General features: G+C 34.3%; 1 protein-coding gene and 1 pseudogene across 3 annotated transcripts; one reads left to right on the top strand and one right to left on the bottom strand.

Annotated features, from left to right (window-relative positions):
* Positions 1-3,293: 3,293 nt before the first annotated feature.
* On the top strand, positions 3,294-3,635 carry LOC124839409 (protein transport protein Sec61 subunit beta pseudogene; annotated as a pseudogene).
* A 2,405-nt stretch (positions 3,636-6,040) lies between these two features.
* Positions 6,041-12,514, bottom strand: LOC124839407 (zinc finger (CCCH-type/C3HC4-type RING finger) family protein). Of its 3 annotated transcripts, none has more exons than XR_007028935.2 (8): positions 12,141-12,514; positions 11,362-11,449; positions 10,467-11,263; positions 10,085-10,154; positions 9,634-9,722; positions 9,498-9,539; positions 8,206-8,343; positions 6,041-6,512 (listed from the first exon to the last, which is right to left on the bottom strand). XR_007028935.2 is itself a non-coding variant. In XM_047315222.2 (7 exons), the coding sequence occupies exons 1-6, from the start codon at positions 12,149-12,151 to the stop codon at positions 9,503-9,505; spliced, it is 1,092 nt and encodes a 363-aa protein (XP_047171178.1). In that variant the 5' UTR covers positions 12,152-12,514; the 3' UTR covers positions 6,041-6,512; positions 9,498-9,502. The 3 variants fall into 3 exon arrangements, 1 of the variants encoding a protein (XP_047171178.1); XR_007028936.2 differs by having other exon boundaries at positions 8,259-8,343; XM_047315222.2 differs by lacking the exon at positions 8,206-8,343.
* Between the last annotated feature and the right edge of the window lie 708 nt (positions 12,515-13,222).

The following is a 13,222-nucleotide window of genomic DNA, read 5'->3' as shown; positions in this document are numbered from 1 at the left end:
GCCACGTCAGAGTTAGAATGTAAATTGTTGGGTCAACCTTAGGACTTGGGATCCAAATTTTAGGTCATGGGTAGTTTTGTCTTTTGGGGGTCTATATATCCCAAAATTCACCTTCACTTTACATAAGTCTTCCTGCCGCCACTTACGTTTTCTGGGGAGCATCTTTTTTCCTCCTTCCCTTTGGGGAGGTTTTGTTTGTTTTCATTTTTTATCTTCATGTATTGAATCTCCTCTATTTTTAATTGCAATTTCCACTTTACTTTCTTTATCTGATGTTGTTGAATCTTCATTTTCATCTACACATTGCCTTTCGTTTCCAATCCCGTTTTCAATTGTGCATTTTAATTCTGTTAGATTTTTGTTTCCATTTCACGTTTTTCAACTTTGTCTCTTTATGTTTCTCAACTTATTTTCACTGCAGCCTTTGTTTGTGTTTTGATTTACGTTTTCTAGTTGTGTTTAGAAGTTTGTTTTGCTTCATTCCAGCTCTACATGTTCATTCCAGTTCTACTAGTTTAATTTACTGTTCATCGCGTTTTCTGCTTCATTTCTGCAACGTTTTGAGCTTCTTCATTTAGACCGTTCGGTTTTAAATTAATATCGTTCGGTCTCTAACATGCTTCATTGTTAGAGACCCTTCGACTTTTTTTGCATTCAGTTTAGTTTTCAATCTCATTTCTATTGTCTTGCTTTATTATCGTTCGACTTTTACACTGTAATACTGTTCGGTCTGTTAGAGACCGAACGACCCCCTTATCTCTTGCTTTATTACCGTTCAGATTTTACACTGTAATACCGTTCGGTCTGTTAGAGACCGAACGACCCCTTCATCTTTTGCTTTCGTTACCGTTCGACTTTTGTGTTTTGCTCATTTCTATTTCGTTAATTCAAAGATTGTTCGGTCTCAATGTTAAGACCGTTCGGTATATATATGTTTTGCAGATTTCTACTTTTAATTATGTTTGGTTGTCTTTAATTTCCAATTTTAATTTAATTTAATTTTCCTTGTAAAAACACTTTCAAAACCCCTCCACTACGTGTTTGACCTAAGTCTCGAACCACATTTGGTCCTTGAGAGACGACCTAGGAGTCACTTCCTAGCACTATACTGCATTCTTATTTGCACATCAAATTTGATGGGCCGCGATAGCCGCATCAAATTTTGGCGCCATTGTCGGGGACCAACGGTTCGGTCTTAGGTCTTTTGTTGTGTTAGTGTGTGTTGTGTTTTGTTTTGTGTTGTGAGTGTGATGTTTTGTTTTGTGTGTGCGTTATTGTGTGTGCGTGTTGCATGTTTAATTGTGTTGTGTTTTGTTTGTTTCGTAATATTTAGCATTTCCTTTCTACCTTCCCCCGTCTTATTCCATGTCTACCTATTTTGATTTTGTGAATACTACTTCTTCTGCCTGTGCCTATGACTATGATTATCCTTCTGCATCTGACTACAATCCTCATGTATATTCTGCTGATTTCTATGTTCAGAACAATATGACTCATGTATATTCTGTTGATTTCTATATTCTGTTGATTTCTATATTCTGTTGATTTCTATATTCTGCTGATTTCTATATTCTGCTGATTTCTACTTTTAATTATGTTTGGTTGTCTTTAATTTCCAATTTTAATTTAATTTAATTTTCCTTGCAAAAACACTTTCAAAAACCCCCACTACGTGTTTGACCTAAGTCTCGAACCATAGTTGATCCTTAAGAGACGACCTAGGAGTCACTTCTTACCACTATACTGCATTCTTATTTGCACATCAAATTTGATGGGCCACGACAGCTGCATCACTGAGAAGTTAAGACCGAACGGTAGAAGGCATGAACGAAGACCAAGCGGTTGGAAGGTGAAGTGGTGGTAGAAAGAATTGAACTTGGCAACCGAGCAGATGCATGACTAAGACTGAACGATCACAATCAGTCAAAAATCGAACGGTATGTAATAGTTGAAGGCTGCACGGTGTATACTAGTTCATGGCCGAACATTGTTTAAGACCGAAAGGACACTGACAAGACGGAACGGAGTTGAACATTGGCCAAACTCAGTTGAATATCGAATGGTCACTAACAATAAAGGTCGAACAACGTACAACAGTTAAAGGGTGAACACTGTTCAAGACCGAATGGTCATCATTAGTTGAAGACCCAACGGTCGTATCAAATAAAGGTTGAACGGCGTATAGCAGATTAAGGCTGAACACAGGCTAAACACAGGCCGAACAATTAGTGACCGAATGGTGTCAAACACAAGCCGAACATAGTTACGGACCGAACGGCTTTGTCAAGCAGCTGAACGATATTGAGTCCAACAAACACTAGAATAAAAAGTTAAGTGTTGGAAGGTATATGAGAAATAAGCCAAGCGATGGAAAGCTATGGGAAAGACCAAGCAAGGAATGACCAAGATCGAGCAGTTAGCACCGACGCTAGAAAGCTGTGAGGAACCGAGCCGAACGCCAAAAGATCATAAGGGTTTGAACCGAACGGCAGGAGGTTGTGTTGAATCAAACCGAGCGGCAGAAGGTGAAGAACTGGAGCCGACCGGTCGAAGAGTTAAATATCTTAACTGTTCCAAGTCGTGAAACTGTTATTGTTCCGGTTGCTGCATTCTTCCGATTCATTTGTCGAAGGAATGTGTTTTTGTTATTTTCTATTCACTTTCATTGTAACTATGAAACTATTTTAGTGAAAAAGTTAATCACTATTGATAGTGATTAATGACTGGACGTAGAATCTTTTAATTCGAACCAGGATAAAAATCATTTGTGTGATTTTTCTACTCCAACACTCTTTATATTTACTGTTCATCAACTGTTCGATAAAACACTTATAAGAAAATTAAAGGAACCAATTTTTTAATTGGTTTAATAGGTTTGGAGGTCCCTATATTTGCGGGTTCGTTTCAATTGGGTCTTCCAATTTTGGAAGTGATCAATTGGGTCCCTAATTTGGTCAATTTGATTCAATAATAGCATTTTCGTTAAATGCAGTTAACGACATTAACTTTTTTAACATGTGGCAAGCTGAGGCATCCAGATGGCACCGTTTGAGCTGTAAAGGTGGATTTTTAACATTTTTAATTGTTAAATATATTAATAAATGAAAATATAATTAGAAATTATTAAACATATTAAATTATTAAACATATTAAAGCAATTTTTCCTATTTTGAATAAGATATACGTTGCTTTTTCATTCATTTGAGATCTGTGACTACTTGAGATTTGGTTTACTTATATCTAACTAATTTGAGTTTGTATTTGTTATGGAGGGGCGGATGAGTTAGCTGTGAGAAGATTTAGTTGTAGTAGTTGATTTTTTAGGTTTTATATTTTGTTTTTAATTCAAGATTCCTAATGTATGTATGGAACTTTTGTCTCAGAAAATGGCTTTAGGTGGAACAACTCCCCCAAGAGGAAGTGCAGCTGCTACTGCAAACATGAGGAGGAGGAGAACAGCCGGTGGTGGGGCCTCTAGAGGAGCAACTGGAACTATGCTCCAATTTTACACTGATGATGCCCCTGGACTCCAGATCTCCCCAAATGTGGTTCTTGTAATGAGCATTGGCTTTATAGCATTTGTTGTTATCCTTCATGTGATGGGAAAGTTGTACTTTGTGCGTAGGGAGGCTTAGAAGAGAAAAGATTTAGGTCGATTTTGGAGATCGAGACCAGTATCTCCCCAAATGCCAGCACAATGCCATTTCCAGCAACGAACCCTAAGTTCGCAGATTTCCCCAATTTCTCAAACACAGGCTACCCCAAAATAGGAAACATTGCTTTAATATGTTTAATAATTTAATAATTTCTAATTATATTTTCATTTATTAATATATTTAAAAATTAAAAATGTTAAAAATCTACCTATACAGCTCAAACGGTGCCACCTAGATGCCTCAACTTGCCACCTGTTAAAAAAGTTAACGTCGTTAACTGCATTTAACGAAAATGCTATCATTGAATCAAATTGACCAAATTAGCGACTCAATTGATCACTTCCAAAATTGGAGGACCCAATTGAAATGAACCCGCAAATATAGGGACTCCAAACCTATTAAACCTTTTTAATTTGACCGAACACTCTTTCTGTAAATTTTTTATTCCGCTGCGCGACTCGAAGATACCGGTTGTTTTGACCAACACAGAAGAGGTCACTTACCACCTCATATTTGTCACCACATCTACTCCATTGGATGTATTTATCTCGATTTAACATCATCATCAGCTATTGCATTTTCAGTTCTCAACCCTCTCAAAGGTCGTCTATATGTATACCTTGCGTTATAGATTTGTTTTATTGTTGTCACCTTAGAATTATTATGTTTTGAGATTCAGTAGAATATTTGAAGACATTACTTGATTCTTAGTCATGTCAACATGTAATGACGATCCAACATGATTTAACCTATCAGCAAAAAGGCGATCAACTAAAGTCTCGGGCAATTCATGGTTGTGATATCCGCAAATTGCCTTTAACACCCAACCCTCTACATTAGAATAAGATTTGTCCCTTAACTTAAAGGGACACTCACATTTTCTTGTGCCGAATACACACAATTGAACATTAGATTTGTACTTCTCACTCTTTTCACAACCTAACAACACAAACGTCTTTTCTCTAGGTTCACCAGTTATTGTATCAGATCCTATAATAATCACAATAAATCTAAGATTAAATACAGTTCCTCAAACCCATTCATTACTGAAATAAGAAAATTCAAATACAAAACTCAAATTTATTGGTGAATCCATCAACTCAAATAAATAATTATTCATCTTAAAATATTATTTATCTACATGTTGTTGGTTACTCCATACTTCACTTAATACTAATACTAATATCAATATTAATAATAAAATGCTCGGATATTAAAAATTAAATAACTAGCAAAAATACTAAATTATAATAAAACTCTAGAAAAAATTAAAAATAGTTAACATATTTCGAAAATTGTTAAATTCTGACTTTTGACTTTTGAAAGTCGACGAGTTTTTAATTAGATTTCAAAAATCGATTATTTCAAAAGTTGATTAATGTTTTTACGGTTTTTAAAATTCGTTAAATTCTTAACTCATTTTCAAAATTCAGTTAAGAGTTACTAACTTTCGAAAGCTAGTTAATAATTTAAGAAATTTTGAAATTTATTAATTTTTTAATTAATTTTTAAAATTCCTCGACGTTCAAAAACTAATTTAAAGTTTTACGATGTTTTATAAGGATTTGGGTCATACGTATTACCTGAACCTTCCATGCACCTCACGAGCACAGACAGAGATCACCAATAAAAATCACCACAAGATCCACATCGCAGGAGGACCATCACCAAATCAACCAACGCAAGATCACAACAACAACGAAAAACAAGAACATAAAGGCAAATGAAAGAGTACAAGTAAATATAACAACTTCATTTAATTAAGTTAATGAAAATTTATTAAATTAGGTAACATTTAATTACCACGGTACATTTTTTCTTTATTTTTCATTCAATTTAAAGGGCAAAAAGGTCTTTCTGAAAGGTGCAGGAAAAAGAGAGGTACATGAAGAAGCATCCGTACTTGTTCTATGTAAATGACATTTTTCATGTTCAAATTAAAAACTTAACAAATAATTTAATATATAAATTGTTTAAAGTATGTGAATATTCAAATTTTAAATAATGGATGACAAATCGTCCATATATAACCCAAGATAAATATTAACATTAAAATTGAAAAATTTCCTCTTAAAAACCCATCACTTATGAGAATGAGTATGAGTGAACAAAACCGCACCTTTTGTGATACCTTCTCCCAACCCCCATCAAAAAGGACTTGTAAATGTCACTATATCCTTGTTCTAGGCTTTCATTTGTAATTTGGAGGGTTGTCTTCCCATAAAAGTTTGAGTCAATATTATTGCAATTCAAATGGGATGGACTAAGTATAACTTTGGTGAAACAAAATAATATTAAATAGATTTTTTTTTCATGGGCCTCTTTAATTAAAAGAAATTGTGGTATATTCAGTTGGTGAAACTTATGAGAATTGTACTGGTATATATTCATAAAAACAAAAAAAAAGGAATCTATATAAGCCACAAAAAGGGCTCTGACAAAATCCTAAAGAAAATAACAAAACCAATACAAGACATGTTGAATCCTTTATCCTAAGATTCTTGGTACTGTGCCAACCACAGCAAGGAAATCCAAGTATACAACAGAAATGTATCTCTTTAAGATCTCAATAATAGAACAGGAAAACTTCATCACCCCAATCAATTTTTGCATATTACTTTGAAATCCACCAGAAAAAAGTAATGGTTCTAAAAGTCTCACTGATGGATAAAAGAGTGCATTCCACCATGCTTCTAATAGAGTATACCACCACCAATCCATACTTCGATTTATATGCTTTAAAAATGAATTTATTTAAGTTTATACCCTCGTACCATGTCCAACTACCATTTATAGCACATGCACTTTATTACAACGACAGAATGCCCAAGTGTGCAGCCTCTTTCTCTGGTGCCTCTGAAATTTTGATTAAGAGAAAATAAACAAATCATTGTCAGCAGACAGAGTTTAATATCCTATAACAGATGAACTTTTCCATATACTTCTAGAAGAAGAAAATAACATTACAGATCAAAATAAGTTTTTCCATAAATAAAACTTAGTTTACGAACAAATTAATAGCTTTTCAAATATTAGATTTTTAACTTATGTATAAGCAAGTCCAACTTGTGGAAAAATTATTTCGTTTTTTTTCTTCTGCAAGTGTTCCCAGAGAAGTTTATCCAAAAGACCCTTTAGACAATATAGACCAATAATTCAAAAGTAAAAGGGGAAACAATACAACTTGATGCTCTAGAAAAGAGAAAAATAGTTTTGCCTAAAAAAGTGCTGATACTTTCATCCTTTCTTATGTTACTAATTACAAGTCAAACACTCAAAATTCAAACCCCACTTAACACTAATCTTAGATAAAAACATAAGCCAAGAAATCCACAAGCAGTACTCACAGATAATTTTTAAACATAGCATATATCCTATGACAATTATAAATAAAAGTCTCTGTTCTGCAATCAAGACACGTGGATTCATTTACATGTTTGCTTGAATTTCACACATTTTATGGCATCTGCATAAACTCATGACTGGGCTTCTTATTTTGTCTGTGGTTTATCTGCTGCTACCTTTCTTTTTTACGGACCACAATCCAAAGCCCTACACAGTGTTTGTGGAAAAGACGTTAAGAAAACAGATCTACCAAAGCAGCATGAGTACGATGGAAACTGAAGGAATGACCTAACTTGACTAACTCATTATATAAAAAGGAATAAGGTCATGAAAAAGGAATATTTTGAGTCTATCCTAAAAGGACAAATTTAGAGGGAACCAAGCCTTCAGGTCAGTTTACTATATATCGACTCACAATTGAAATAGAGGAACACTTTACTAATGAATGAATTAATTTTAGGATTTTACTTCTGGAGATGAGGTCACGGGATATATTGCAATGCTAGAAATTCTTCCTTGAGTTAAGAGGACAAGACCCAATTTATTAAAGAGGGAGGCAAAAACTTTTAGGGAGAGCAATGGTGTGGCTTGTAGGGATAAAACAGAGGGTTCCTAGCAATGCTACATGTGACTAAGATAGCCTTAGCCAACAAAAGAACCACGCAAAGAAACTTGACCCACAGCTGAAAGCTGGCACACAAAAATATGATCCATGCAAACTAGGAAAACTCTGATTCTACCATTTGTATGATTCTGCATGGTGAGTCTACCGGTTCTGCTCAGCAGTGATTCTACTAGTCAGAACATTATCCTAACTACCATAAGCAATACGCCACTTAGTCATTGGGACTCCATACCAAGTCAAGAAGACAAGAAGCAACAATACCAGAAGAAATGGTTTTGGATTACATCACTTCACAAATGCCTACCAACATAACATTAAGATAAACTCTGACCAAATGAAAACAGAAGAAAGTAAGACCGAAAAAAGGGATTAGATTTCAAGGATATATGGTTCCTTTCATATTGGGGCCACTGGACCAAATATTCTATACACAAACAATCTCAAGGAAAGTGAGAAAATGTGTATATATGCCATACGTGATAGAAAATAATTGAAAGCATTAATTAATACTGTGGGTATAAACTTCAGATAGTAGACAAGCTTAAAGATAAATCTAAAATCAAGACCGACAAAACTTACATTTCAGAAAATATTGAGGTTATCAATTGCATATGGGTTTACTGAAAAAGCACCTATCATAGAAACAAGAAGAGGAGCTTGACTTGCAATATAAAAATAACTTTTGACATTGAAGGATGCCTTTTTTTAGCAAGTATCCTGCAGAGATAACACACAGGTAGCAATTAACACAACTAGGGTACAAAGAAAAACAGAGGCACTAAGCTCAACATCAGTTCAACTAAAAAAAGTATGCTTAGAAGGGAAATACAATTAGCATTAGGGCTAGACGTTTTCGGAATAAAAAATGACGTAAAAAGCAAGGCTAAACTTAATATTTGGCTCATTTATGAATATGTCACTGTACAGGAAAGTGACAAAAAAAAGCCTTAAAGTTTAATTCCGATTAAGGCATATAGGAACTAGAACTAATGATTTTTAGGGCTAGGACTTGAGAAGCACAGAAAAGCAGGGACCAACGTGTACTAATATGAGTGTATGGGGTTTAGGGTTTATGGTTTAATATTAGTATTTTGCACAAATATGAGTGTATGATAATGAAAACTTAAGTTTTCTCCATACATGATCGGATTCCTAATCGTGTATAACCTAAGTGGATCAGGGACCAAATTTCTACCAAACAAAGGCCAATTAAAGATACAAAAAAAACAGATAGAAAGTGTTTCTATTTTCTTTGCACTTTCCTGATAAATATTCATTTGATGACCATATCTAAGGTTGGAGAAAGTGAAATAATTAGAACTAAACCCTACATAATCATCCCCAATCTTAGACAATCATTTTATCTTCTCTTTATTTGATCATTTAAGGCTGATGTTCATAAGCTTTACGTCCCTCATTCCCAATTTTCTGGAAGGCCATAAAAGATTGCTTAAATTGGCCTCGATGTCTAAATGTAAAAGATAAAGCAATTTAAAAGGCACATATGTACTCTCACATTCAAAAGGCTACAATTAAGAGCACTAAACACATTCATTTCTTACATAGAACCTGTTTATGTAAAAGATAATATCAACAGACACTAAATTTCATGTGGCCTCTAGATACCCATAAAGCTAATAGTCATTCAAGGGATCATCAAACTTATGTAAAAACCATAAAAGCACGAGTTTATCAAACAATTGAACAAATGGTGATGCTTCCCAAACAACAATCATATTTGAGGCTTCAAAGATAGGAACTAACAATAAAATAAACTACGCATCAAATACAAAAGAAATATTATTATACATTAAATCATATACAAAAGTCACCCTCAACTTAAGTAAAGGAAACACAAGTTTGAAACTTACTCCGTTCATCTTAAATGCATGTTGGAAAGGAAATCCGACAACCTGAAAGCATCATGTTTTATGTTAGTGAATGGAAAAAAAAAAGGAGGAACATAGCAAGGTTAAGGTCAGAGATAATGAGAAGGAAAAGAGCAACCTGATATCTTTTGCAATTACGGTATTTCCATCTGCAGCACCTAGATGTCGCAATACTACCTGCTCCACACGGCCATCTCGATATGCATGCTGCAATTATTGATTTAAAAAACCAATCTCGAGTCAAATTTTGCAAACAGATACCTCAAAACACTTCTCAAGACTCACTTTTAACACAATTCAAACCCCAAACCACAATCTAGACATCACAATTCAACACAAGGTAGGGGAATTGAAGCTGTATGCCTGAAAATACTAATAGACTTAGATACCAGAAACGTAGAAGTTGCACCACTGTTTCTAATGCAACAAATTCTATAGTATATAAAAAACCATATATATTATGGCACAACAAACAAAAGATATTTATTAAGTGTTTATTAGGAAAATAGAAAAATGGCTGGCAGGGGGAGAGCTTGTCAAAATAGAACTAGATATATTCACTAAATTACCTTGTAGAAACAACTAGATCCGAAAGGGCAGTTACCATCCCCAAAGTCAAAGTGCTTGCAGTCAATTGACCTACAAAAGAAATTAAACAATTACCAAAAGTGTATCATAAAAGATATAGTCATTAACTATTTCACTCAGCTGAGATATTTTTTTTCCTTGTTGTGAACTATATGATATATTGCTCGCCATCAGCTGCACTGGCACAAGCAAATCAATATAAAGAAGGGGTAATGGAAACGGGTCGTCCCGCATCAATAAGACAGCATACAACGGTGAACTAAAGTTAAAACTCTCTGAACTTCAAATGTAATCAGATCATGAATTAATTGGATAGAAAAAGAAAAAGAAGTCATAAGAGTTTGTGAGAGATCAAGAAATTACTTGAGCTTTTCCTTGTATTTGTCAATGATTTCTTGTTTCTCTTCAGTTGTTGAGTACCAAACGACACTTGGAATGACAAAATACGATAACTTACGACAAATAGGACAAGCCCTCAATGTACTATTAACATCCATCCCCAATGTTGGGTTACTACTCCGCCAATTCCTAATACAGGATATGCAAAATGGATGATCACATTCGGATAGCAGCCCAAACTTGCGCTCAGCTAATATAGGCTTTGACAGAACACGCTCAAGGCAAACACTGCATTCAATTTCTTGACTTCGTTTCAGTGCATCAAGATACTTATGCCTACTTTCACAAGTCTTCATATGCTCTTCTCTTTCCTCAGGTCTGAAAGGATGTAAGCAATGCTTTCCACAGGTGGGACACAGATCCCCATGAATATGAGGACATTGTTCCCCTCGTGGACAGTTGCCAGCAGCAGCAAATGAACAAATTGAAAGCTCAGAAGGTGAAGTGATTATGGATTGACCAACATTGTCTTCCCCTAAAATTTCATAATACTCAATTTCTGGATTCCAAACCAGTTCATGATTCCAAGCCGGTTCACTAGGAAGAATGTACGGACTACTGGAAAGAGACAAGTCTGCAGCCGTACCAACACCATTTGAAGTAGTTATAATATTTCCAAAAGCACCAGTATCTGAAACCAGAGTATGGTGTTCAATTGCTGAAGAAGATGGAATGGAAGATTGCGCTTGAGAAGCTTTGATGTGATCATATCTGCAACGACTACCATAAGCACAGACTCCTTTCTGATAAAATGTGCATATCTGTCATAACAAGACAGCAAGCAGAAATTATAAGAGACATGTACATTAATAATAATCAATTAGGTGGTCTGCAACAAAGAAGAGTTTGCATCACCAACATTATTTGGAGGATCTTTCCAGTCATGAGAATATTCACAATGCTCCCCTTTCAGACAGGCTCCATGAGCAAAGAACTTACAAAGAACCCTACAAAATTCAGAAGACAAGAAAGAAATTACAAAACTTATAATAATCTCAAGTTGCATAAGAAAGGAGAGAGAGAAAAGGCCCACACAAGACTTATCCTGTGTATAAAAAACTAAGGTCCCCAATGAAAACCTTTTATCCAAATTTCCACAAAGGAAAACAAAAGGATGGATTCAAATTATTTCAATACAATCCACAAAAAAGATAGCAATGCCAAATATCATTCTTCTACCTACTACAGAAATCAACATTGTTATGGCATCCAGGAACGGTTTACTGTCCGTCATGATCATAGAAATCTATGTTAAGAATAATGATACGCTAAATATTATAACGTGATTGAGTTCCAATAACAAAAAGTCATCCGAATCGAATCGAATCAAATAACGATTTTCAAAAGTCAATAACAAACGGGGGCAACAAAGAAGTTAGCAACTTCAACCAGCCCTTTTCTTCTGAATTCTGATCAACGAATGGGACACACCACCAGATAGAAAACAAAATAATCTGAATCGGGTTCAAACATAAAAAAAAAAAAAAAGAACCACGATTATAGTAACACAAATAGCATAAACATACAGAAATCAATCAAGAATCAACAGAAATTGAAGAATCAAGAGAACAAAAGACAGAAAACCCACATCAAGAAAAGTCAATCAACCATGGGAAAAAACAGGATGGTGAGGCTCACCTCTTAGACATGGCAGTTATTGAAAAGAATGAAATATCCTTAAATTAAGCGAGAGTTGTTGAGAGAATCAAAACCCTAAACCTCCAAAGGGATTATTGGACAAAGAAAGTGGTGAACAAAAAAAGGGGGCAACCAAAAACGTGAAGGAGGTAACACGTGGGGCTTTGCAGCCACTCAAATTAAGAAAAGATTGAGAGCACAAGAGAAACGGTGGTGGTTAAGGTTGGATGGATGGTGGCAATGAGATATTAATAATAATAGGAATAGAAATTGTAGGGAAGATTGGAAATTGGATTTGGATGGTAAAAATTACGGGAGAGAAAAGTAAGAACACAATGTTACAGCTTCCCTGTGTTCAAAACTTCCCAAACTCTCACTTCTGTATCACGTGTACGTGAATTTGTTTTCTCCTATGAACACGTGTTCTCTATCACATTGTTCCCACAACATACATGAATCAATACATTGATATTTTCTTTGTTTATCACATACCTTCCAATTTTGTTAATTCAAATTGTTATTCGGAAAATGTTGCAAAAAATATGGACAATTCTAGGGTTACACTTGAATCGGACGAATTAGATATGTTGAATTAGGTAAAATAGCTAACACATACAATCCAGTTTGTATTATTTTTCAATTTAAATATTTAAGTTTGTGTTTGGATAAAATATCAATTTAAATTAGTGAAAATATGTATATTTAAAAGAAAAGAGAAGTAAAAGTTGAGTTGTTGAGAGTAATAGATAAAATGTTATTATGTGAGAATTTAGAAAAAAAAATTTAATTATTTTAATGATAAAATATTTTTATATAAATTAAAATTTTATAAAACATAAAAACACTTTATTTTTATAAAAACTCTTTTTTAAATAGGTCTTTTCTTTTTTTAAGATTTTTTAGGATCTACTATTTTTTCTATAATAGGATTTTTTTCTTGTGGCAAATTTGTCAAGATCAATTGGTTGGTTTCTATTTTGGGATAAGTTAGTTTCCACTCCATTTTCATCGTCTTCTTTATGTTACCAGGTTGTATGGGATTATATGCTTGCATGTATCCTTGTGTTGTGTTTCTTAATCTT

This window comes from Vigna umbellata, chromosome 7 (assembly GCF_029865625.1).
Source record: "Vigna umbellata cultivar VRB3 chromosome 7, Vumbellata_1.0, whole genome shotgun sequence".
NCBI classification, from domain to species: domain Eukaryota; kingdom Viridiplantae; phylum Streptophyta; class Magnoliopsida; order Fabales; family Fabaceae; genus Vigna; species Vigna umbellata.
The sequence above is the reverse complement of the archived record's forward strand: the minus strand, read 5'-3'. Positions and strand labels throughout refer to the sequence as shown.

Bases quoted from the DNA above. Each gene is read 5' to 3' on its own strand.
- LOC124839407 (XM_047315222.2), bottom strand. The intron at 10,155-10,466 runs GTAATTTCTTGA...TTTCTTTTGTAG, and splicing joins AAATACAAGGAAAAGCTCAA to GTCAATTGACTGCAAGCACT. The intron at 9,723-10,084 runs GTAATTTAGTGA...CAATAATTGCAG, and splicing joins GATCTAGTTGTTTCTACAAG to CATGCATATCGAGATGGCCG.